The sequence below is a fragment of the Coloeus monedula genome (assembly GCF_965178545.1).
Source record: "Coloeus monedula genome assembly, chromosome: Z".
NCBI classification, from domain to species: Eukaryota; Metazoa; Chordata; class Aves; order Passeriformes; family Corvidae; genus Coloeus; species Coloeus monedula.
In genome coordinates, this window is record NC_138822.1 from 82837386 (window position 1) to 82864768 (window position 27383).

Genomic DNA, 27383 nt, shown 5'->3' on the forward strand with positions numbered 1-27383 from the left:
ATCACCAGTGATATTACCATTCCAAGCCAGAGAGTCAGGTTGAAGTGTAAGGTGCACCCATTAAATCTCATCTCCATCCTGACTTCTGCCCAAATGATACCTGGCAGTCTTTCCCACACCAAATTCCTTGCCTTTCCTAAAAGACTGTTCCACATGCCAGAAAAACATTTCTTTCGCTCTTGGTGTTGAGTTTTTTTCAAATAGGGGGGGGAAAGTCCACATTTATTCAAAAGGATGGTACTCCAAATGTTGTCATGCTTACTCTTGCTATCCATATGAAATTTTGGTCTCTCCGCAGGAAGCTAAACTCAAACTGAAGTAAATTTTACTCAGTCTCATTAATGTGAGCCATTCTTACTTGAATAAATTGGCTTCTGTGACATTCATCTCCCATTTGCACATCTGTAGGCTCTTCCATCTGTCAAACAATTCAGTTTGTTTCACCCTAAAAGATAAAAAAGAAAGAAAAAAAATTAAAATTCAGGTTATTACAAGGACTTCATTTCCCAAAACGGCTGCAGATAGAGTACCATGCAAATTGATGGGGCAAATCAGTCAATCTAGACAGTACAAAATTTATCATTTTTATTCCTTTTTATGCTCAGACATAGCCACTCTAGTGTACGCAAGAATTGATGTTTGGCACTGATTTCTTCTCCTTGATAGGCTTTCTCCATATTTTTTCAGGATTAAAAATGCAATATTGAGCAAGAAGCATCTACTCTACCAAAATCTGCTGGGAAGCAAATGGATCTCTATCAGATAGGTTTGAGGGAAAAGATGCACCCAGCAGAAGGGCCCTGGAGGGGGGGTGCTGGAAAAGGGGGTGCATTTGGCCAACTGTGGCTGTATTTTGGTGAGGCTGAGTTTATCTGTGAGATCCTACAGCATAGCACTGTAGGTAAATTCATTTTATGAACAATATATGAGCTCATGTGCAGGGGTAAGAGGAATGTGTGGTAAGAGGAAATTAAAAGCTCTTTACATAAGGATCTCTCCCTCCTCCTCTGCTAATCAATATACCTGGAGTCACATTTAAAACAAACAAACAAACAAACAAACAAAAAACCCATTCCTATTTCAACTGGGCTGATACAGGATGACTCATTTTTTGATGCTATCACCAATTCCAAGAACTTCCACGCTGAAGTTCGCACATATTCTTGTGCATTTGGACAACAGATATAACGAAGGCTTTGCAACTATCTAGAGGTAGGAAGCAACTGCATAATCTGGCTAGGAAATTTGGAGGTCTGTGATTTCTGCTAGATTGATAGGTCTTAATGAGTTCTCTTCCGGCTTGAGGGCTTTTAATGTTTGAACAAAGCAAAGACTTTTAAGATAATTATATATTTAAAGTGAGTAGAACTTAGCATTTCCCAAGCTGTGGAAGTCACAGGAAGGAATTAGGTCATATTGTACTTTCTGTAGCCCACAAGAGCACATTACCTTGGAAATCTTCCATTACCATAAGGGCTGACTTGGGAAACACAGCACATTTGAATCAAGAATGTCAGAAGAGACCAGCAAAGATCTTAATGTCAAATAGCATCTACTGTAGAATTAAGGGTAATTCGTATCTAGCTGAGCAGGAGCCAACTACCTTCCTTGGGCCACTGGGCGAGATGAAGAAAAGTGAGGAATTCTCTGTGTTGTCTGATAAGTATGCAAAAAAAAAAAAAAAAGGCAATTCAAAGCTCCCCATCTTCAGCAGAACATTGGCAGAAGTGTGACATTCTCACCCCTCCTCTTTATTTTTAAGCACTGCAAGTCAGCAAGCCGTGCAAAGTGTGTTACTCGTGCATCCTTCATCCAGTACAGAAGGCAAGGACATAACCTACATTTTTCTGTGCACAAAGTCAGTGAGGGAGACATTCTCAGGTTCATGCAGACCTGGAGCAACAAATTGCATTTTCTGTAGCCCTGAGTGCTTAATGTTATGCGCCCATACAGCTGCACTTTGAGCTGACATTCCCAGTGCACTTTGCAGACCTTGTGCATTGCCTGTAATATTACTAAACCACTGGCTTTAGATGTGGTGAGGGATTAGGCATAATCTAAGCGCCTAAACTCAGTGAAATGCTGAAAATGCACAGAGGAAACACTAAAATTACACAGCTGTGCTCAGTCGCACTGGCAAGCTCACTTTTTTCACCCAATTCCTTTGCTGTGGTTTCATATATACATCTCCTTCAACCCACTCCTTTCCTGACATACTTACAGGACCACAAAACACGATTTAGAGATCTTTTGTTGTTTCCCAGAATCACATTTTCTTACCTTTTCAGTGAGGGGTTTTGAGTTGTGAAACTCTCTGCTGTTTGAGGAGGTCAAAAATAAAAATGGGCTCAGAAAATATCTAAAGAAATTGATAGAGAGGTCTATTTTCCACTCTGATTACTCCAGTCTGGACTCCTTCTACCACTCCACAAGTCCCCATGCCAGTATTTACTATCAGGAAGGGCTGAGCTTTTTGCTTTATTACTGGCCACTGTCAGTGAAAGAGCCTTAAGCTAGAGGGACGCTTGCATGAGTCAGTCTGTCTGTTCTTACTCTTTAATTACTGGAAATATGATATTACAAACACTGTATTTAATTCCCAACAATAATACTGGGTGTGACCAAAATGCCCCAATGTAAAGGAATAGCTTCCATGTTTTTTAAATGGACTTCAGATGAAATTCAAACACTGCTCGCCCAGGTAAGAGAAGGTCAGGGATCCCTTCTGAGATCCCTGTTGATGTGGTCTCTTGAGCCTATCTTTTGACAATGTCATTGCAAGATACCTTTCCATCCTGCCTCAAAAGTAACATTTTTAGCAATACTTTTGTTGCTAAATACCTCTACTTTCTACATTTAGTTCATACTTACATAGACAGGACCTTCACCTCAATGATGTCCTGCCTTAATTCCAGGCATTTTGTAGAGTTGTATTCCAATGGCCCTTCATAAAACTCAAAATACCTGAGGAAAGAGAAGAAAAGGTACCATAGATAAGTTTACACTAGAATAATTTTCTTGCACATCAACAGAATTTTACTGAAATTTGTTGTTTATGATTTTTTCCTAACCTGAGGCTGCACTGCCTGGCCCATAGACAGCTTATTCCTTCACAGAAAGCACAGATGTCCTTGCTGATCCTAGAACTGTCACCCATGCCCAGTTTGTCCATTCCTACAGGAGTTCATCTATCTTGAAGCAACAACAAGGACCAGCTACCTTTTACAGCAGTCAGCACTTGGCAGCTGGAACTGAAAGTAAGGACAAGAGCACTGATCATTTAAGGAACACTGTTCCCATCTTTTGGGTGCCTGACTGTGCTGGGTTGGAAAAAACAGTACCATAAAAGTGCTAGAGGTTGTGGAGGCTATTCCATAGCTCCTGAGCAACTGAGCTTTTAATTGGGATTTACTCTTTTTGTCTATTTGGAAGAGAATGAAAACAGGGATTATTTTCTGGGGAAAAAAGAAAACTGAGAACAAAAGGATTTGAATGCTCAGACACAGCACAAATAATAGTGATATTCTTCATTAAAATATAGACCTTTTTTTTTTTTTTTTTGGCTAATTTCTTTACTTTAGTCACTGTACTGATGGGGAAGAAAACCACAGCTACTCATGCTTAGGGAAAAGAGAAAGCCCAGGCTGCCATGTGAACTCAGTGAGTCTGTACTGAAATGACAAACAAGATATAGGGTTTAAACCAAGCTCTGTATCTGTTTCACTCCTAATCGTTGGAAGTCTATATTAAAATCTAATTCCTAAGACCTGCACATACCCATAAAGCACTTGAGAGGACAATGAAAAACTAAGAGAAGATGACCTGGAGGAATAGGTATTATGAACAAAGCTAGAGCAAGCTATTTTGATGGATTCTGTAAGATCCTGGAATTCATGAGGCTGTAACTCCAAACTATTTTTTGTGCCTTCAATAGGAAATATAAAGATAAGATTTGTGGAAAAGCTTAATTTAAACCATCACTGAAAGTGTTGCATTTTAGGTTTGTGTCATTGCAAAATAATATCAAAATCCGTATTTGACCCCCATGTGACTGAAAAAAGTCCAAGAGCCTCCCAAAACCATTTGCTTTCAACTGGGAACATGTCTGTCCTGTCAAGTGCTGCTCTAGAAAGTGTCCCTTTCACCTCTCTCTGAGGTTTTCACCACCTCAGCTTTACCAAACTTCAAACCAACCATTTCTGTGATACAGTGAGAGGTTCAAACTTTGAGACTGAGGAAGCCCATGCTTAAAAGGTGGCAGGAGGAGAACAAAAAAATTCCTAATAAAGAAGTCAGAAAAACCCAATAGCTCATCTGTAAAAAATGTGGTTATTTGGAAATGTGTTTGCATAGACTTCAAGGCAACAAAAATGAATTTTATGAGTTTTGTAAAGAAAATTATGTAGTTAAAGTATTCCATAATCAGTGAGAACTCTCTGAAAAGACTTCCTCAGCCTCCTGAAGGGAGCCCTAACGTGAATCGTCACCTGGGCTCTCAACAACAGGCTTAGATTCCCCTTCCAGCTGTTCACTTGGACGTTCAGCTTTTACTGAGGAGCAGCTGAAAGCCACTGCCCTGGCACACCTCCTGTGTGCTTGTCTTGTTGAGCTGGAGCTGAGCAACATGTGAAAGAGGCTTCAGCTGGATTTGGATTAAAAGCCCACCTGCTTACACCCAGCCAAAGCTCTGTATGGATGTACTCCAAGTAATTTCCCTAAACTAAACCAAAATCTTTCTTTAGACAACCATTTTTTACTGATCACAGAATTTTCCAGGACTGAAGGAGCTCCCTTTGGCTGCCAGTACCGACAACGTTTTCATCCTCCTGAAATAATCATTTTTCTGGCTGTCTTTTGCAGTATCAATCCTTTTCTTTGTTTCTTTGAGTCAGACAATGCCAGTACCCTGGGTGTGCATGCTCTACACAGCAACTAGGGGCAGGTAAACACCCCCACACAACACTGAGCACACTGCATATCCCTCCTGCTTCTCAGGGTGTGCAGGAGATAGCAATGTCTATCAGCCTCATCCTCACCTGTCACCTAAAACTTCATTTCAGTACCTCGAATGTGCCTCAGGACAGATAAGCAGAGCAAAAATCTAGATTAACATTTATTTTTATCTTTCCTGTGCACTTCTGGCTGTGTTGCTACATTGGAGAGTGGCAGCTCAGATGTCAAACAACACATGCTGTCACGTGGGAGCACCACAGCACAAGAAAGCTGGCTTCAGCCTGTGGCAGTGGAGTCAAAGACGTCATTTTATGAAATGGAGATGAAATTTCCTGTGTCCCAGCCATTCCCTTTGATCACTGCCTGTTTACTCAGTCCACAGACCAAAAATAGAAATGAAAAAGGATGTGTTACCAAAGCAGCAGAAGGTTAAGGAGGAAAGGATTGGGTCAAAAATAAACCACTTCTGGATCTGAAAGGAAATCAATCCATGAGGCAACACTGCATTTCTAGGAGAGCTTTTCCATGAGCCTACAGCTGGGGAAAGCACAGGACTGTCCTGCCAGTCTCCAACTCTCACAACAGCTTCAGCTTTCCAGCAGAGCCACTGGGAGCATTGAATTCACCATTTGTGGAAGTGCAGAGGGAGGATCCATGGGACAGGCTGGGTGACACATCACTGATGGGACATGTGCCTCCTGCAGCAAAGGCAGGGGACACCAGTGGCAGTGTCATTCTGCACAGAGAGGGGAGAGGATGCTGCTGGCCGTAGGGTCAGTTTGATTGAAGCTATCTCAGTGATCCCAAGCTATTGAATAAACATCCTTTGGGACGTCCTTCATCAGCCCTGAACCTCACTGGAGCAGACATCCAGCCACTAAAACCTCCTTAGTCATAATGCTACGGATGCTGCCACACGTCACTTGCAAGAAATAATGGTGCTGCAACAGCATTGAGGATGTCTCAAGACAGTGCCTGGTCAATAGGCTCAGGAAAAAAGGGTTCCTCGCTTTCTCCCAGGAGTGTTCATGCTATTTATTTGCTTCACAGCAATCGCTCCTGCTGCAGACACCACAGGAAATTAGCAGTCAGTTCCCTGGATCGCCGGACAACCTCTTCCCACAGAAGTGCCTCACGTTGTGCTTTCCTAGAACGCAGCTTTTGCACAACACCAGGCTCTAGCACAAGGAGCATGGGTTCCCTCAACCTCCAGAGATGTCCTTTAAACCCACATCCTCCTCTTGCAAGGGTCTGGTCCTGCAGGGAGTGTTTGGAGATCAGGCCCCCGCACTTTCCCAGAGGAAGCATCAGTCTCACCCACTCCCTGGTCTCTGAGAGCTCCTTCTGCCTATTAACTCCTACTCTAAAACATGTAGTTCCCCGTGAACAAAGATACATTTGCCTGTCAGAAAGCTTTATTAGAGCAAATGGAAACTGTCCTCCCCATCAAACTCCTCGGTCTGATCTAAGAGCTAAGAACAAGGGTGTAGTTCATTTTATTTTGATATATGCTCTTGATTAGTGACAAGTGACAAATCTGACTGTACTACTTACTCCTTTTGCAACAGAAAGGGTCTGTGTTTTGGCTTTACAAGAATGACAGTCAAGTTTCATTATCCGTAAAACAGAGTTGATCTGTCAATGCCATAATGTCCTCTCCCTGCATTTTTCCACTTCCCCTGATGAAAAATAAATAACTTTTGTCCCTTTAAAGGTCACAAGTCTACAGGAAAACCAGTACAAGAATTCATGATTCTTTACCTTAGAGAACACAACTGCTAATGGATCACAACAAACAGCTCAGCTGCATGTAGGATTGTGCTTTCCCAGGGCACTGGACACTACACACCACGCACTGCTCTGTGTCTGCTCATGTCAATTGTAGCTTTCAAATGTACAATACTTTTCCAGGATCAGATCCTGTGCCTGAACACCACAAAAGCTGCAAGTGCTCAGAGGGGACTGGTTTTTTACAGCTCACTGCACTGAGTGCCCAGAAATTAGATGCTATTCACTCTGTAATTTTCCATTTTTGACTGACTGCAACTTTCTTCTTTTCTAACCTTCACTTCCCCCATTGCAACCTCACCTCCAGCATAGCTGCCTACTGAGCTCGCTAGTGAGAGACACATTTGGTTTCTCAGTACATCAGCTAACACTTAGGTCTTTGATCATCTGCAGTTGGGCTGCTCCTGCTTTGATCAGAAGTAAGCTCTTCTTGATCACACTACATGAATTAAAAAGCCCAAGACTTCAATCCTACCTTCAAGTGACGCTTGGGTTGAGACACTGATTTGTCTGATATATTGAACAAAGGTTTTAAAGTATAATTTAGTGCAATGGTCAGGCATCTTTTAAGCAGGACCATTTTCTCAAGCTGCCTTCCCATTCATTCTGCTCGTTCCTGCAGTGCCAGTTCTCGACACTGTTTGCAGCGAGGCTGCAGCACTTGCGTGGCGAGACCGCAGAGCACTGCAGGAAGGATTCCACCTACCCTGCAGGAAAAACAAAGATCTTTCCAAAAATATACGTTATCCAGTGACTAAGAAATAAGAATAAATGAACCAAGCCCTGCAGGCTTCTACTAAATACTTGTTAAGAGTGCTGTCCAATTAGCAGTGCCTGCACTCATCAGTATGGGCAGAGCCATGGGCAATCTTGGGTCGAGACTCACCTTCCTTCCTCAGGAATGGTCCAAGTGTGCCAGAGCACTTTCCCCAAAGCACAGGGGACTCTGGCAAGGCCAGCATGGGATCTTCAGGCCCCTGTAGCAAGAATACTGCTGGGGTGGAACCTATCGCAGAGGCCCTGGAAAATTCATCCAGAGTAGAAAACAGTAGGTGTGGACTTCATCACAGCCCACTGTGAGAGACCAAATCCCTCTGGCCTTTGCTTTTGTTAATACTTTTATGTGACAACATCAAAAACCACAAGATTTAGTCAAAAGGTTCAAGGGAGGGATTTTTCTCCCTCAAAAAGAGCATCCTACCACTTCACATGGCCTGTTCTCCCAAGATTACTTTGTCCCATTGGGAAGGGGTGATCCCTGTTTGGCAGGTAAAGAAGCTAACTTAGATGTGGCAAGGGAAGCAGGAATGTTTGATGCTCTGAGACTAATTTAAGCTTCATTAGGATTGTGGCACAAAACAGTCACATTGCTGCTTGTGCTGTTTCTGCTGTTTGAAGGCCTGAGCTGACTTGTCTGAAACAGGATGGTGCTTGAAAGGCTGAACTGAGAGAGAAAGAGCTGTGAGCTCAACAGAGGAGACTGGAGAAGCAGCAGGCTTCTTTTACACAGCCTGATGAAACTATTTGATTGTCTCATCCTTGGGGACAATAAATGTTAAAAAAGGCAGTTCACATTCCTCTGATCTACCATGTGCTGATAACAATGTCACTGGTAGTAACTGGTTTAAATCCTGTAGGTGCATTAGATACCTAACTGATCATGAACTTCTAGTATGTGCCTGAAAGTGGGAACAAAATACACCACCATAAGCTGTGTCATATAAAAAAATTATAATATAAGCCAGAGAAAATGGTCATATGTCTCTGTATACATTGTGAAGTAATAGCTCTTCTGAATTAATGCACCCAGTTCTGACATTTCATCTTTGGGGATTTGAGACACTGGAGAGAGTTACAAAAGGACCTACAGAAATTATCTGGAGTCTAAAAATTATGAGAGGCGTGTGAAGCTTAATCTAAACATATGGTGACTGAGTAAGGAGATACTGCACCAGGAAGCAATTACCAGTGTCAGGAAGGTTTTCAATACAGTATAGCAAGGAAAAATAGTATTCAATGCCTGGAAGCTAAAGATAGAAATGGCATCTTCAGTTCAAGAGTGGCTTTCTTTCTGGAAGAACCAGTGTAATTAAAATTCAGGATCTGGAATTCTTGTATAGGGACTCAAGTTTTCCAGAAGATTCTTGTAGCTGAGGTTAAAAGCTATTGATTCATGAATCCACTGATCATTCACTCAGGATCTTTTGATATGTTTGGTCTTTCAGAGACGTAAGTTTTTCTGGGGTTTGATAATAGATGATGTTAAATATGTCCATCCATGAGGACAAGGACCAAGATATTCTGCCTGTCTTCTAAGTCAAAATTTTTGCTTTCAAAAAACCAAAAGTGGTTCCATGAAACAGCCCTAAATTCCTAAGTTTGATGTTTTACAGAGTGGGAGTGGCTTTTAAATTTCTCTCCTTTAAAGACTGTTCATGAACAGCCCACTGAACCTCCCACGAATAGTGGAAAGTGCACACATCTGTTGTGCCCCGGAGCTGGTCCTTTTCTGGATTCCTTTTTTGACCTGGTCCCGTGACTCCACAGACATCTCAACCGTCTGTGCAGTCAAGATGATGGCTGTGACACCCTGAGGATATATTTTTCATCACAACTGTGGAAGTTCCTGGCAAACTGGCACTGGCTGCTCACTGCCATTCTAATTATGATCCCCCGTCTCCATGTCTCCACACACAGGTCACTTGGACCTGCTTGGTTCTGCCACTCATCACCACATTAGCAATGTGAATTGAACAAAAATCCACTCCTGCCAATGGCACGTTGTTCCCTTCCAACCTGTCCACTGATCTGGGACATGAGCTTCTCCATGATTTCAGCCTAACACTCTACCCAACGCAGCTCCGCTGCAGCAGTCGTGGGTGTAGCAGCAGGAGCTCCAGCAGAAACAGCCCTAAACGGCACAGCAAAGTCCAGGCTGCCTCCTGCTTTTCCCTGGAGATAAGCCCACCTTGCAGTCCATCAACACACCACCCCCTGTGCTTCCCGGGTCCTCTCTTACACAGACTGACGCCCATCTTCATTTGGAGGTTTTCCCCCTGTGCAGTGTGTGAATGATTTATTGGAGACAACATTGAATTCTAGTTTTAGGGACGTGTTGGTGCTTCTTGTCTTTCACTGTATCAAAGCGAGACTGTCTCCCCTCAAGCAGCAGTGGACTATGTTTCAGGAAGCCCTATTTCCCCAATCTCATTTCAAAACTCTCTGATTTTTAATAAGTTGCTGTTTGGGTGTTTTAATCAAGCCCATTCCCATTCACTCTGACTGAAATAATCTGCTGATGTTGTTATCCATATGACCACCCACCCAGAAGGCACAGCAAAACTCATGACAACTCTTATACATCAATGACATCTCAAAACCTACGTTTTAGCTTATCATTGCAAGCAACTGCTTCTCTCTTTTTTTTTTTTTCCTCTTGTGGTTCTTTAGATTTTAGGATCCTTGCATGAGGAACTCAGCAATGTGACTTAAGGAAAATCCCAAGCCCTTACGTTCACTCTTGTAAAATGTGTATTTGATAAATCCAATTGATTCTACTTTTTATTTTGTAGCCAGTGGGGACAAAGCTTCAGATTTGTCATACTAGAGAATTCAGTGTACAAATTGACAGGCCTTAAAGTATAATCTCCTCTCACCCATCAAAGGCTTCTGTGGTCTCACCACTAAAGCTCTACATTGAATCTTATCTTCAGCTCCAGTAGATTGAAGAGATCACCATAAACCAACTAATATAGCAGATAAGTCATTCTGTCATTAAGGCAGCTTCTTGCCAGTGAAAAATTATTTAAACATGACAACTCACAATCCCAGTAAGTTGCAAAACATGTTAAAAGGAGAGCAGAGGAGTCAGGGCTCTGGGAAGTGGTGGTATGTATCTCATAACCAGCATCAGCTAGAACCATTTACCTGATTCTCCACAAGGATGCTGTAAGGTTTAATAATGCTTAGCACAAAGTAAAATGCAAAAGGCAGTGTAATGGGTGATGCACAAGAATTGAAAACAAGCCAGTGTGTTCAACAACTGGTTGTCAGTGCATCTGAGTGGGTAGCCCTCCTTTGGTTAAAATCCCCATGGTTTTGGAGAGCTCCTGTGTTTCACTTTTACTTCTTGCTAGTATTCACAAATTCTTTGCACCTAGAAGGCCTTTAGCAACCTAATCTGAATCAAAATGAAGACTCTGGTACCAAAAAAGGCCCAGCAAATAGAGATCTGTCAAGTGTCTGCTCACAGCAATATTAGATGACATAAAGAGGATCCACACTCTTGGTGCACCACATACATGGCATATGCTTTTATTTCCATGGACTGCTCCTACAGAGTCTGAAGAGCTGTCAGAGCAGGGCTCAGAGAGAGAAGTGTGTTTGACTTCAGACCTCAGCCATCAGGGGGCTGAGCCCCTCTGTTCTGCAGCCAGCCTGGGACAGCTGGGGGTGTTCAGCTGCACAAGAGAAGGCTCCAGGGAGAGCTCAGAGCCCCTGGCAGGGCCTCAAGGGGCTCCAGGAGAGCTGCAGAGGGACTGGGGACAAGGCATGGAGGGACAGGACACAGGGAGTGGCTTCCCAGTGCCAGAGGGCAGGGCTGGATGGGAGACTGGGAAGGAATTGCTGTCTGTGAGGGTGGGCAGGCCCTGGCACAGGGTGCCCAGAGCAGCTGTGGATGCCCCTGGATCCCTGGCAGTGTCCAAGGCCAGGTTGGACAGGGCTTGGAGCAATGTGGGATAGTGGAAGGTGTCCCTGCCCATGGCAGGGGTGGGACTGGGTGAGTTTGAAGGTCCCTTCCGACCCAAACCATTCTGTGCTTCTATATAAGGTGTGAATCAGTGCAGAAATCAGATAGCATGATAATCTTCATCTCTTTCTTACTTAATCATTTTCATGCAGTGTTTAATCTTCACTGTTCATTGGTTTTCGTATGGCCACTATTCTCATGAAGTCTGGCTGACTTGCAATTCTAATGCACTCATTCTTTCAGTGTTCTTTTGCTTTGGAAGTCCTTCATTTTCATCTAAAAATTCACTCCTACAGGATGAGTTGTCAGTGTCTCTACACCCTGTATTAAGTTATGTAATTAAAAGATAAAGAGTAGTTATAGAATATGTTCAAATTGAAACCACATATGCATGAACAAACGTGTCTCTCTCTAGATATAAATGGTACAGGTTAATGGAAATCATATTAATATCTACTTCAATTAATATCTTTAAACACCACACCTTTTACAAGAAGGTGGTAGCACAGCAAACTGCAGAGCCACACAGTGAAAGGTATTCACTGTGCTTATGCTGACATATAATTAGTTTTGTGCACTTCAGACATGTCTCTGGAGTCCTGTAAATATATACAAATAAAATCAGTTCTGTGAAATGTAGTCTGCAAGTTTTCCATTCAGGGGAAAGAATTATTCATTAGAGGAAGACTTGTTTTCATTTTATATCAACAGCCTAAAGTTGAGTGTCAGATTAAGACTCTCAGGAGATATCTGGTGACAACACAGTTAGAAAGGTGATCAAAGGTAAATAGTAAACAATTTTGACACAGCTCTGCAGTAGTCACCACAGTTTCATCTCCACTCTTATACAGTACTTTTTTATTTTCCTGTATCCCCGGATTTCATACAGTAGACAAAAGTATAAATATTATGTCTAAACACTTAGGTGTGAAATATGTTTCCGGTAGACTTACCCCTGACTGAAAAGCTTTCAGCTCCACTGTCAGTAACACAGAATCACAGAGTGTCCTGAGTTGGAAGGGACACACAGGGATTATCAAAGTCCAGCTCCTGGCCTTGCACAGACACCCTGACAATCCCACCCTGTCCCTGAGGGCACTGTCCAAATGGTCATGGAGCTCTGGCAGCCTTGGGGCCATGACCATTCCCTGGGGAGCCTGTTCCAGTGGAGACACGGCCATGTGAGGCTTTGAAATATGCACTTTTTTCATTGACGTTATAACATTTTCGAGTTTGTATCTAAACTCTCATTTTAGCTTGTGCAGTTTGTTTGTGTAAAAACCACTTCCACCTTGAACCTCTTTGTCTTTGAAGAGGCTGAAGAGACTGAGAGCAGCACTGTGGTTCAGCCCCTCATGACTGTGTCTTTTGTATTCAAGGGTTTTGGTTCCTAGTCCTGCAATCAATGATGGTCCAATTGCCTCTGTCAAAGCTGTCTAGAGGAGGAAATCCTCTATTGTTTATTTTCTCATGCCTTCAAGAAGATGTGTGTCTTTATGTCATGCTGAGTTCTTTTATATGCCAAGTGCCTAAACAGAAGACTTTGTAAATACCGACTATATATGCAGACACTGAAAAGGCACCAAGGGTAGAAGATAGATACACACATACATACACACGAGCCTTTCTTTTCCCTGCTCTAAATGAAAAACTGCAGTGTAGGTTGGTTCCTCTTATAGAGAACCTTTACAAGACCAAGCAGCAGAGCAGTGGGCAGCACTCATACAGGATCACATTACACCAAGAGCCTGAACAGGAACTGCAGCATTGCTGTGACAGGATGATTTCTGGCAGGTTAGACTCTGCAACTTCTTCTTGCCTTTGAAGTGCTATCAGCTCCACAGCTGTAGCAGTGTACGGTTACAAAATGAAGATATTTAAAATAAAATGGGCAATTTACCCAGAGTTTTGTTTATATACAAGTATTAAGTGTAAGATTCTTTCAACTGTTTTTAGGTTTTTTTTTAATTTTACAGTTCTTTCTAAGATTTCCCTGCTACTTATTGAACTTGATGCTACGCACGACTCAGGATTTTTAACCTCTGTAACTGATGTTTCAGGAAGAGAGCCCAAATATCCACCCTATACCTGTGTCTGGGTTTGTGCAGATGGCTGGGGTAACTGTGGAGCTCTTTAGCCACAACTGCTGTCAGTTTTCTGAGTCTGGACATGACCCTGCAGACACCTGAGCCCATGCCAAACCAGTAAGTACAAAGAGTGCAGCAGCACATCAGCGCTTCTCATGTTGTCAAATAGTGTAAATAAAGGAAATACTCCAGTCTTATCTTGACAGAACATTTTTCCCCTGCTAGGCCCTGAAAAGAATTCAAGTTAAACTATGTTTTAGTGGAGTACATGTTTTGTTATAAAGACCAGATACCCCAGTGTGTTCTGTGTGCACCAATACTGCCATGTTGGGGCATTTTCTGCCAGAGTCCCATATTCCCATACTGCCACACCTTGACACATAGCATTGGTAGGGAAATAGGAGAGGCCAGGACATAGAAGCCACCCTCTTGCAGACTGCATGTATGTTTATGGCATATTCCAAAATGTTCCAAAGGCTTCCAAGGGGGAAAACAACACAGTGCTTGGGCATCCCTGACATCTTGTGTGCCATGGGGAGCAGTGCCAAGCAGCCAAAGCACACTGCAAATGTCATTTTTCATACAGCCTGTGCTCACATCTGTGGTTTGTACAAGGAGAGAGAGATCTCTACAGTCATTCCCTCGGGTGTTGGTACCTGGTGCCTGTGTCACTGCCACTCTTCACTGCTCCGTCATCCGTGAAATTAAAGGTGCCGGTCCAATTTGCCAATTCCTCTCCATTCTGCCAGCTAAACTGCAGCCCTCTAGCAAGAAAATGAGGCAGTTGATATTTGATATCATTCATTAAGTTAAGACTATCAGCATGAGTTCTCATGTCCTATTTCTTAACATACAAATGTGAGTATGACACATTCATCAAAAACAATTAAAAGATACCAAGAACTACAAGACATCACCTTACTAGGGTAAACAAATAATTTTTACTTCCCATAGACTCTGCAAGTCCTTGGATGAAAACAATACCAGGCTCCGCATACAAATTTGAAGGCCAGTAATCAACTGTGCTCGTAAACAACACACATGTGTGAGGAGGTAGAAATTTCATTCTCAAAAACACAAGAGCAAAAAGCTGGAGTCATGCGAAACCACAGGGCCAAAGAAGTAAAAGCTTCAAACTTCAGTTTTACATCTGCAGTAGTTGTTAAATGCGCTGGGTCCTTCCTTTGATTTGTTGGCCATGCTAGCAAAGGATGTGTCATCTGATGACATCTCTAAGTCACAATATAGTGCTTCTTTTGCCTGTTTGGAAGGACAACGTTTTTTTTAAGCCAGCACATAAACACAGTCATCACAAGTCCCTGTTTTCCAAACTTTCATAAATTCATTCCAACCCCAATGTAGTTTCTTCTGGAAACTACTCCAATAGCAGAGTAGAAATTTTAAAACGCTGGAGAAATTAAAAACGCTGGAGTCAAAACCCTTCCCTTATCGCAGAAGTCAACAAAAAAGTACCTTGCCGACTGTTATTTTTAAACTTCTCCTTTTTAATGCAATTTCATTATTTCAGAAGCCTGGCAAGCGGACGTGTGAACATTTGGTGCTGCCAATACTGAAACTTAACTTCTCAGCTGGGCATTATGGGGACAGCCAGGAAGCAATCTGCCAGCATGCTTTGTCCAAAATAAAGGGCATCCAGGACCCCGATAGTTTTGCTGGTCACCAGACTTATTACAAGGGCTGGTGAATCTCTCTGGCCACATCCATCCTCTAGTCTAACTAGCAGCAATTATTAGCACAGGAAATCAAGAAGGAACAACATGGGGTGTCAAAATATGCCCATGGGAATCTCATGAGGTTTAACAAGGTCAAGTGCTGGAGCTGCACCTGGGTCGAGGTGACTCCTGGGATCAATCCAGGCTGGGATGAGCAGCTGGAGCAGCCCTGGGAGAAGGACCTGGGGGTGCTGTGGGGGAGAGCTGGACCTGAACCCCCCATGCCCTGGGCTGATCCCCAGCGTGGGCAGCAGGGCAGGGGGGATTCTGCCCCTCTGCCCCACTCAGGGGAGACCCCACCTGCAGAGCTGCCCCAGCCCTGGGGAACAACAGCACAAGGACCTGGAGCTGCTGCAGCCAGTCCAGAGGAGGCCACCGAGATGCTCCAGGGCTGGAGCCCCTCTGCTCTGCAGCCAGCCTGGGACAGCTGGGGGTGTTCAGCTGCACAAGAGAAGGCTCCAGGGAGAGCTCAGAGCCCCTGGCAGGGCCTCAAGGGGCTCCAGGAGAGCTGCACAGGGACTGGGGACAAGGCATGGAGGGCCAGGACACAGGGAATGGCTTACCAGTGCCAGAGGGCAGGGCTGGATGGGAGATTGGGAAGGAATTGCTGTCTGTGAGGGTGGGCAGGCCCTGGCACAGGGTGCCCAGAGCAGCTGTGGCTGCCCCTGGATCCCTGGAAGTGTCCAAGGCCAGGCTGGACGGGGCTTGGAGCAATGTGGGATAGTGGAAGGTGTCCCTGCCTATGGCAGGGGTGGGACTGGGTGAGTTTGAAGGTCCCTTCCAACCCAAGCCATTCTTGGATTCTGTGAATCATATCAGTGTCTCTACATTGCACTATAATGGCTATAGGGCAATGCAGTGCTCTGGATTATCAGGCAGTCCCATAACTTGTGTATTTCTCTGGCAGTTTTTAATCAGCTGACCTGCTCAAAGTATGACTTCCGAGTAGAATATTTTTGTGAAGAAAACATGAGAAAATTACTCGGACACCTTCACTCTGAGGCTTGTTGAAATAAACACTGTGGTTCTCTCCCATATACCACAGTCTAACACATCTTTTTGCCACACTGTAACTGATATAGAAACATGGTTTCTTCAAATATATATCTTTGCAAAAGACACTTAAGTATATGGCCTTAAAATATCTTTTAGTTGCTAAAGGCATCACTGAATGATACATTGGAAGAGAGGGTAGAAGTGTGGGAAAATCAAGCTGGAATTGTGCTTTTTAGTTGGGTTTAAATTCTATATTTGGGGCTTAGATATTTGCTTCAGAACTGAAACAGTGAGCATGAATCCAGATAAATGGCTGGTGTTGGTGTGTCCTCCAAAGGTGAACTCTCCCAGAGCATAGCCTACATTCAGGCAGATTAAACGAAGAATTAAAACATTCAGTAAAGTCCTTTCCATATGTCTTTACTCCGCATGTAACAGCTGAAAGGAAATCTAAGTAAATGCTCCAAGGTGGAGGGGAGTGAATCTGTCCATCAAGCAAATCAAATTGTAAAATCACTCTTTAATGTCCCCCTTTCATCAAGCTGCTTTTGCAGAAGATCATGCACAGCAGCGGAGGCACCAAGTTTAAAGGACATTCACATTTTGGGCAAGATCCAAGGGGAGACTGGAAGACTACCCCTGAGGAATGGCAGATATGTCTTATGATGACCAGCTTAATATACCCAGCTTTGAAGTGGCAGGGTGGGAGATCTAATTGAGGTACAAAAATATCCAGTGAGGGTGAGCGAGGGTGTGGGTATGACACTTCTCAGTGATTAAGGACAAAGAACAGAGCTGTGAGCTGAGCTTAGGGGGTCAGATCAAAGCTAAGTGTCCAGCCCTGAACCAGACAGACTACACAGGGCTCTTCTTCCAGCAGGTTCTCCAGAGATTAACAGAATACACACTTATGAATACCCAAAACACCCCACCAAGGAAATATTGCACAGCTTATAGGGCTGTGTGTCTCACTGTGAGTCTGCAAGACTGAGACCAAGCTGCTGCTCTGCATTTTTTCAGCAGTGGTACAATAAACCTCTTCCTCACAGTAAGAACAACTTCCATAAATAATGGTTTGTAGCATTAGGACTCAGTAGAAACCAAGGATGAGACATTTAAAACCACTGAATTAATTCTCTTTCTAACAAGATTACTGAGAGCTTTACCATTGATTTCAATCAGCCTTGAGTCGGGAGAATTTAATTTTTGAAATATAAAATTTTCTAATCCTCTCAGTTTCGAGTTGCAAGCATCCGTAAAAATTGTCTGGCTAAATCTGCAAACAGCCTGAGAAAACAGGAAAGAGACTTGAACTGCTTCATCAGTGTATTTCTTTGGCATGCTATTTCAGTCAAATTCTACCATGTTCACTCTCAGTTCTAACTGCATTTATACAGGTAAACAAATTAAGGCCCTGTGAATCATAATTGCAGTTGTGGCACACACAGGAAGGAAATGCAGAAAAGGAGCAGAAAAAGCACCAGAGTAAAAAAGAGGGTAAGGAAAGATTAAAAGAAGGTGAGGAAAGCTGAGAAAATTAGACATAGGATCTACAAAGTAATTTAGATAGTTCACGTCAAACAGTTTAAAAGAAAAAAAGAAAAAAAAAAAGAAAAAACTAAAAAAGAAAAAAAAGGAAAGAAAGAAAAGCTAATTTTATGCCTGGAATCACTACCAATGATTGCCAACAGTGGAACTTTGCCATTTGCTCAATTTGCCCTAATATAATAACTTCTAAAATTGGTATGTGTCCCCAGCATGTAATGTTGATGACGGCAAGGAAAGAACTCATAAAAGGTGTAATAACCAGAAATGATCCCAGTGCAGAGATGTTTTGCTTTGCCCATGAATGTAAGCAAATTGCTCATCAAGGAAGATGTACGTCAGTTATGGATACCATTAATCACAGGACTAATCACAGGATTTACCCCTAACAAATAAAATTATGAGCAATGTTGTGCCTTGCATTGGAGAAACTCCATGAAGTTGAATGTCTTAGCAACAAAGACCTTGAGTTTCAGGTAAATGTCAAAGCAATATTTGGATCCTAATTGGTAACTGTAAGTGTTGAATCAGTGTGTGGTCAAATAAACATCAGCGTAAAGTAATAATAGCAGGAGGGGGTGAAAAGCCAGAAAATTAACAAAGCAGCAGTGACTCTGAAGGGCTTGTCAAAACCGGCTGTCAGAAAGCAGCAGGAAGCAAAGACTAAAAGCCTGTTGCTGCAATCCAAACAAAAAACAACTCCTACACAAGCAAAGGTTTTAATTTAAAGAGGATGTCAGATAATTATGAGGTTTTTGAACTACAAGGCAAGAATGAACAAGTGGATGAATTGCAGAGAGAAGCTTTGCATCCATGCTGTTGTCACACTGAGATCCCCCCTCAGCAGTGCCTATTGTCTTTCTGAAAAGGAAAGGAAAGGTGACAATTCACTTCAGACCAGATGGCAAGGCTTTAAAAGGGAGCTACTAAATGATGAAGACCCAAAAGGCTCCAAGCCCAGCCAGAGGTCATGTCTGGGCTCTACCCAGAGAGTGGGCCACGACCATGTATGCAGCAGGACTTATTCAGGAGGGATCCATGTGCTTTCCAGGCACAAGGGCAGTTTGGTGCAGGTGGCTGAGTGACACAGGGATCAGCACCTCTGGGTGACAAGGACTCAGTGGCAGTGGGGGCATCACCTGCCACTCCAGTCACAACCTATTCCCCAAACACCACCAGTTCATCCCATTTAATCCCAGGCAGCAGGCTGTTTCCACTCATCTTTCAAGGTGACAGCTACCACTAGCCTCATTTGTCATCTACCACAGGCAGGCTAAATCCAAACCCAAGCAAAACCAGGAAGAAACAAATGTTATTTTATAATGGTGAAGTTAAGCCAAAACCTGACTCAGCTTGCTGACCTACACAGATGGGCAAGGAAGGAGAAGCAGAGGAAGGGAAAGAAGATATGCATGTCCCCAAGAGCAAGGCAAATTATTTAATTTTCTTTCTGAGCTCTTTCTATTATTTGTCTTCACCTCTCCTCTTGCTTTCCAGCAGTTCTCATATCTTTTCTCTATATGCACTCGCCTTAGCAAAGAGGCCATTAGGAGGTGACAGGAAATCAAGGTTTTGTGACTCCAGCTCCTGTTGAAGTAATAAGCAAATAGTATATTCATTAATTCCATATACACAATTAGTAATTTTATAATCCCATTTCCGCAGGCCTGCTCATGGTGCTGCACTTCCCTGTTACACACTACTCAGATATTGAAGCAGTATTTAGTCCCTGTCCTGATGGCCAACAATCCAGGCCGTGTAAAGGCTTCCTAAGGTCACTGGAAAATCACTTCCACTGTACCTCAGTTTCCCTGTTTTGTAATTCTTGTGCCCTTGAGGAGGAGGAATTGAAGACTTTAGTGTTAAATGATCACTCTGCTCTCTTTGAAAACAGTAAGTGATGCCCCTAGCCTATTAACAGGGATGTCAAGAGGTGTTGGAAAGTCAGATGGTTAGTCTTGCCAGAGATCCAGTTCCTTCTTTCTGCGAAATAAGGAAACTATGACTCACTGTGTCCACAGGGTGTATGGAAAATAAAACAAAAAACCACAGTATGCATGAGTGACCTGCAGATGAGAGTGATTGGAAACACTCACTGAAATGGATCAGGGAGTGAGAGGAACTTGGGTGAGGGGAACATCAGGAATGTCCAGTGTGACAGACTGCTGCACAAGTGAAGAGAAATATAGCAGCCTGCAGAGACAGCAGTAAGAGGAGTTCTGGAGAAAAACAAGGACCCCTCTTCATTTTGCACAGGCCAGGAATAGCAAGTTTATTTACACCACACTTGAAAAGACATCAGAGGGGCCCAAAAGGAGTAAAAGAACAAAATTACCACTGGGCAACAGTGAGACACTGAGATCAAACCCAGCCCAGCAGTGTCCAGTCAGACTAGCCTGCAACCAAAACCTCTTTCCTGACAAAAGGGCCAGACTCAGTCCCTGAGGTCAATGAAGTCAGATGACAGGAACAAGGCAAATGCTTACTTGAATAGTTAAATATCACTTTAAAACACCCCAATCCATTTTGAAATAAATGCACAAGGCACAACAAGTTAAAAGATGCAGCACAGGGGAAAGAAAGAAAGAAATATAAATCTGCCTGTAGCAGTCCAGGTCCAATTCACCTGTGCTACATAATGCCACAAAAACACCATATGTGTGCTGTCCTCTTTCAGTCCAGGATCCAGGGGCATAATCCTGCCAGGCAGGGCACAAATATAAAGTATTCCTGGGGCCAACTGAAGTACTTGGGCAGGATGCTCCACTTCTTATGTGAGTCCATAAAAGAATTCATATTTTTCAGTGGAAGCAACATTGAATCTGACCAGCCAAGTTAGGAGAAATACTTATTTCTCCAGAGAAATTAGCCAAATGCAAGTTTTAGTCCTGATACAAGCACATACATACCTCTGCTCACTGCATTAATAGAGATCAACCTTTGTCTCAGTGACCTACAGCTTTGCAAGTTGACTGACAGTGGGTAATTACTGAGTTGATCACTTCCCATCTCAAAGGGACAAGATTATTAAAAGGTTTTGAAAATGTATGAAAATATGTGGAAGAGCAGGAATGGTATATTCACAGCAAAAAGAAGGAATTAGATAACCCAGGCCCCATGAAACCCAAAATATGGATGTGGGAAAGGAACACGTCTGGCTTCACCACACTCTTGGCCTTACAGAATTATACCAGGGACAAGTTTGGCTCTTTATGTTAGAGGGAAATAATAGTATTAAAGTGGTGGAGGAGTATATTTTGACTAGTGCAAAAAGCAAAATTGGAAACATAGGTGGGAAGCTTCTGGATCATAACCATTATTACACAGAAAAAAGGTTTTGTTTCATGTAGCACATTTCACATTTGGGTTAAATCTTGCATCACATATTCACAAGCAAAACTTGAACTGAAAAAACTTGGTCTGAAATAACTTCCCAGGAAGGATAAAATACATTCAAATAGTTGGCTCAAAATGGATTTAATGTTGACCAGGACATCAAGAACATCAAAGGATACCTTCCAAATCATAACAATCTTATCTTTTCTCATTTGTGCCTGGAAGATAAACATCTAAGCACTAATAGATAATCTTTCTCAATCCTATTGGTAATAGTTATTCACAGTTATAATTAATTATAGTTATTAATAATTGAAATATCATTATTTGTAATACTGAGGGGCAGCATAAAACCAACAACAGAATGAAATATAGTGAGGCATGTGATTTTCAAGAAAAGAAAAAAAACAACCAAGCCCTGAGCATGAAGACTCACAGGAAATCCCAAATGTTTTAATATTCCAGCAAATTCTGACGTTTGAGACGGTAGATGCCTGATGCAGCGTGGGTACCAAATCTCACCACACTACAAGAGATCCGGCTGAAATAATTGCCTTGCATCTCAAGTTTCCAGTACTAATATACTCAGCATCAGGTCAAGTGTCCCTACACTGCCCTGAGGGTTCATGCTGAAGACCATGAGCAAAATGCATTCGCTGTCAATGAGTGTGTACCCAGTGCCAGGTACAGGAGCAGGCAAAATTCCCTCTCTCCATGCGCAGAAGCGGATGGTATAATCTTCTGTTCCCACTTATGCAACCCCGCCAAAATATTTACAGCCTAAGATGTTCTGCTAGGACTGTGAAAAGCCCAGCTTTGGCCGTATTTGTTCTGATGGAAAATGCCAAACCAGAGGCTGTTTTAAGGCTTTCACCCTGAGAAGTAAAGCATAAACCCAACTAAATAAAAAAGGATGTGAAAGGACAGTGACTATCTGCAGGGCTGATGGAAAAGCAAAATGGATGCAAGCAATAGAGGGCAAGCATGCCTCGAAGAAATGAGAGGGTAAGTCCATGGTTTGCCTGAGGGAGACATGGACTGCTGAGCAATGAATACACTTGAATTAAAAATCGAGAAATGAAATGAAAAAGCAATCAAGGGTAAGAACAAAGCACAGTGGAAGTAAGAAAATACAAAACTTTGCACAATGATTATGTCCAAACCAAATCCAGCAAGTGTTAGAAAGATCAGGAAACTCCAACTGGGTCAAAAATAAAAGACCATGTTACCAGGTCATCATCAGTGGCCATAGAGGTCAGTGGTCAAGGGTGTGATCCATCACAGCTGGGGCTGTGGGGAACGTGGGTGCAGCACAACCCAAAATGGGAATGCTGAGCTCTGGGTTTGGCTTTTTACAAATGGAGGCAAGACTGAACTTTGTACCTGCCCAGACACATGAAGGCCAAGCAGGTGATTCTTTCCAAAACATCAAAGAACAAGGCATTTCTTCTCTAAAAGAAGAGTCACGGCAATTAAACCACTTTGGATGAAAGGGTGTTGTTGAATGCTGGGCGTTGGCAATACTCAACCATTACTCTGTCAGACTGAGGGAACAGATCTGTGTAAAATGAGGATTTAACCCAGATATTCAGCCAAATACACAAGAAGAGTTTTTTGCATGGACAGAAGTAAGCCTGGATCTTCACACAACGAAATTAGACTGAAGGAAGCTGTTACTGGATACTATGTGAATTAGAATCAGGATTCAATTGTCTCTAAATTTAATTTAGTCAGTGAGGATGATGGCCACTTTTTGGCTGGTAAGCAGGACACCTATAATTTGCTGCTCCAGGGCAAAAAGTTTCTGGAGAGCTCCTACAGCCCGATACGATTCAAACCAACCACAGGGTGGGCTTGTGGACACTGTCCTGGGGGGTGCTGGGTGGCCACAGCCACAATAAAAGGGGCAAGTGTCTGAAGGCCACCCTGTAGTGACACATCTCTCATGATCTGAGGTCAGGAAGGACCATGGTGTACCATACCAGGGAGTGACAGGTGTGGGACAATGCAATTTGCACATGCAAAACACTGAAATAATGGATGCTCGTTACCTTACTGTTAACCTTTACTGTTATCTAAAGAGTGAAGAAGGACTAGCAGTGCACAGACCAGACCAGCAGGTGGTTTTGTCATCTCAAAAGCAGAGGTGAAACCAAACAGTGCTAGAAATACAGCAAAGAGGGAGCAAGGATACAGACCCTGCTGGTTTTCTGCATCAGGGCCATGGGGAGCACTGCCGGGGAGCACTGCCAGGGAGCATGAGAGGAAATAACACATCCTCACACTCTGGTACTAAAACTTCAGCCACTTGATGCTCTCCTTTAAAAGCAAATTAAAATTATCATTTAAAAAAGCCCCAAACTTTTAAGCAGAGGAAGGAAAGGTTTTTGGATTCAGGAGTATTGCTTAAAGCAACAAACAGCAGCAGTGAAAAATGCAATGGGATGACCAGTGGGATGGGGTGACTGCATCCAGCCTCTGGATGGAGGAACATCAACATGTTGGAGCCAGTCCAGAGGAAGCCACCAAGAGGATCAGAAAGATGGAGGAGCTCTGCTGTGGGGAAAAGCTGAGAGAATTGGGCTTGTTCAGCCTGCAGAGGAGAAGCTTCAGGGTGATGTAACTGTGGCCTTTCAGCACGTGAAGGGAGCCAACAAAAAAGATGGAGAGAGACTATTTTCAAGGGCCTGGAGGTACAGGACAAGGGGCAGTGGTCTCAAAGTGACAAACGGTAAATTTAGGGTAGATGCTAGGAAGAAATTTTTCCATGTGAGAGTGGTGGCACAGGTTACCCAGAGCAGCTGTGGCTGCCCCTGGATCCCTGGCAGTGTCCAAGGCCAGGTTGGACGGGGCTTGGAGCAGCCTGGGATAGTGGAAGGTGTCCCTGCCCATGACAGGGGGTGGAATGGGATGAGCTCTAAGGTCCCTTCCCACCCAAACCATTCAGTGATTCTGTGATTCCATGACTTTGGAGACAACTGAATTAAACTATCAGTCCCTTGTTGGTTCTGCCCCCTCCATCCCATTCCCAACAAGCACCCCTTGAAGTTCTCTTGGGAATACCCTGTAGCAGGAACAGCATAGATGGAGTCTCATCTTTTCCTGCTGTGCTTGACTGGATCTGGCCCCTTTAAGATGATGTCCATATCCTGTAAAGACACATTTTGTGCTGCTCTATACAGTTTGAAGGCTTTGCTTTGTTCTGAAGTTTCCAGCACTCTTCTCTGAAGAAAACCTCAAGACACAAACCCCAGACCTGCCCAGCTCCTTGTCAGGGATTCATCAAGATGACTCACAGGATACATGTAATTTCTGTGGGGTAGTAATTCCCTCTGGTTAGGACTAGAGGCACAGAGCTGTGTGACCAGAGAGAGATGACTCACTAGGTGACCTTCAGATTATGCCTCTTGGGGAAGATATTTAAATGGAAAGAGACTTTTAACACAGGAATAGATGGTCTTCAGTTATGGTTAACACTTTCACAGGGTGTTATAAGCAGACGGGAGGAGGACAGGACAGGGATGGAGCAGGAGCTCTCAACTGACCTGAGCCAGCTGTAGTTAGGACGAAAAACCCAGTTTAGGACAAAATACAACTTAGGCCACGTGTAGCCTCCATGTCCCCATTGCAATTCCTGCTGTCCCTGCTGTAAGTATGACATGTCTAAAGTACAGACTAAATCATCTCTCAAACATGTTGTTCAGGTTTATTTTCTCTGGGTTTATTCCTTATTTGTCCATGCAGTACAGAAATTATCACAAATTATCTTACATGGTAAGGAAAGAGGAAAAGATGCCCGGGAATAGATCTGCAACTGTTGAATAAAAGCTGCCTCAGATATCCAAAAATTGTGGGTTTACCTCAAGTCATGAGAGTCTGTTATTAGAGGGCACACATACATAAGAGTGATGTTTTATTCTCATTTAGAAGGTGTAAAGCTTTCAAATAATGCAAGCTCCCTGCATGGGAAGGTTTGCTGACTCTTGCTGTGTGATTCTTTGAGATCTTTTATTTCCCCCTGGCAGGCCCTGGGGTAATATTTGCTCAGAGTCTTTAATAGATTTGGAAATGTGCTCTCCTCACTCAGTTGAAAAAAAAAAAAAAGAAGTTTTAAAGGTGCAGATTCCCTTTTTCAGCTGACACTCTCCCTGTGCAGAAGTCAGTCTGTTAGAACACCCAGAATTTAGTGAATTTCCTGCCAGAATATTGGTTTATAGCAAAGTATTGCTCTGATATTTTTCCCTTGCCAAAGGGAAGGACTGTCCTATTGATCTCTCCCATGCTACAGGTTGGGAGATGAAGACAGATTTCAACATTTTTTTACCGTAGTGGCAGTTTCCTGATGTAATCCAGGATTATTCCCTGCTGGCCAAACAAGAGCTGACAAAAAAAGGCCAGCCCTCATATGAACATCTGATTCAAAAGAAAATTCAGCTGAAAGGCGAGCATTGGAAAGATGAGTCAATACAAAAGCAAGTGGCAGCTCTGGATTTAAGCAGAAGTCCACAGCATTTAACCTACTTTAGCAGATCAATGCAGTGGATTTTTAATCATCACATTAATCCTAAAATAAAAATAATTACCCCAGAGATCCGTATTAAAGTCGCTTAACTATATCTCATTTCATCATCCTTTTTACTTGGGATCAGAAGCTACAGAGACCAGAGCTTCCCGATGTCATTTCTCCAGCTCGCAGTTTGACTCTCCTGTTAGGACTTCAGCTGCAACTACAGGGATGAGGCATTGGCCTGGGTGAGAGCACCCACATCCATCCCACTTGGGAGAAAACTGAAAAAGGGCAAAAAGAAAGGTGGGCACGATTCTGCTTTCCAATGACACGGTATAAAACTGCAAAGGAAGGAGTGGAGAACATTACATGGTGGGTGACAAATGTGTGAACGCCTAGAAATTCAATCACTGCACTGTGTCCCCTTCTTCCAGCAATGCCAGGAGCCCATTAATATCCCATAATGGGAAAGAGAGGATTTTGACCAGAGGCTGGGCCCCTTGTCAAATTTCACTGAGCAGAGTTTATTTCCTGGAGTGTCCTTTCCTGTCCACAGTCCTGCTACCCCCACAGATGCTCTGGGAACACGGCTGTGGGCAAGTGCAGGACCCCAAGCCTCCAAGGCACCCTCCATGGACAGCCTCAGGTGGGATTTTATGGCCATCAAACCAGCCCATTCCCCGCTTGTAAGGGCAAGTGGCATGGCACAGCTTACAGCCATGCAGCAAACTTTTCCATCTTCCTCCCAGAAAAGAATGACTTTCTCGACTCTGCTTTTTGGGACCAGTCCTGAGTCTATACTGTTGCTGGCATTGTGCCCAAGCTGTTTGTTTTAGGTCACATTTCCCTGCCTTGCTGGCCTTTACCCATATCCACCATCTTCTTGCAGAGAAAAGAGCTACCCTGGTGCTATATTTAGACTTAAAAGCACTGTACATTTACTGAAATAGTACTTTAGGACAATTTTCAGGTTTCTCCAAACACACAAGGGAATTTCTTCCTGCTGCCTTGGGAAGAGGCCATGGGGCCTGCTATTGTTGCAGGTGTTGGGATGCAGGCAAAGGCTGTCATCAAACAAGTAGCACATGGAATCCGAACGAGTAAATGGCTGCGGGTTCAGGCAGCATCCCCAAGCTCCAGCTTGGCAAGAGGCACCAAGGCTATAAATATCCCACTTCCCCTCTCTAAGGAGCCTCTCCAAAGCCACCAGGTACAAGTTATAACATGTCCAAGGAGCCTTGTAGCCAGAATCAGCTTCTAGCAGGGGGCTTAACACCGAAGGTTTGTGAAATCCAAGTGTAATTAAAGGTTACAGCTGCCCCTGCATGGAGCTCACTGGCAATCAGACTGCCCTGGAATGCTCACCACGAGGTACTGCAGGGCATTAAGAGGGAGGGAGGGAAAGGAAAGCTGGAAAAAAAGTACCTTCATCATAATATTATGGTAAAAATGCAGGCCGCTGCTCAAATCACCTTTCTGTCACCAAAAACTTACAGCCCAAGACTGCCACATCCTGCATTTTTATTTCCATGGAGGATGGGAACTGCCAATTCCCAGCAGAAAGGAGCTGAGGTGCTTTTTATTTTCCCTGCACTGAGTTGGGAGAGGCCTCTATGAGACTCTTTTCACATGATTAATTAAAAAAAAAAAAAAGGAAAAGAAACAAATAATTGGAACCTGGAATTAAA

General features: G+C 43.3%; 1 protein-coding gene across 3 annotated transcripts in view; it reads right to left on the reverse strand.

The window, feature by feature from the left end:
- The window catches only part of ST8SIA5 (ST8 alpha-N-acetyl-neuraminide alpha-2,8-sialyltransferase 5), a gene marked incomplete at its 5' end in the record, with an annotated part of 39961 nt that overhangs the window by 10691 nt on the left and 1887 nt on the right, over positions 1 to 27383 (reverse strand). Inside the window, 3 exons of one of the 3 annotated variants that reach the window (XM_082302107.1) lie at positions 359 to 445; positions 2872 to 2964; positions 14235 to 14342. In XM_082302107.1, coding sequence (XP_082158233.1) covers positions 359 to 445; positions 2872 to 2964; positions 14235 to 14342 — 288 coding nt within the window. The remainder of the gene's footprint in view (positions 1 to 358; positions 446 to 2871; positions 2965 to 14234; positions 14343 to 27383) is intronic. The other 2 variants (XM_082302108.1, XM_082302109.1) reach the window with 2 other exon arrangements.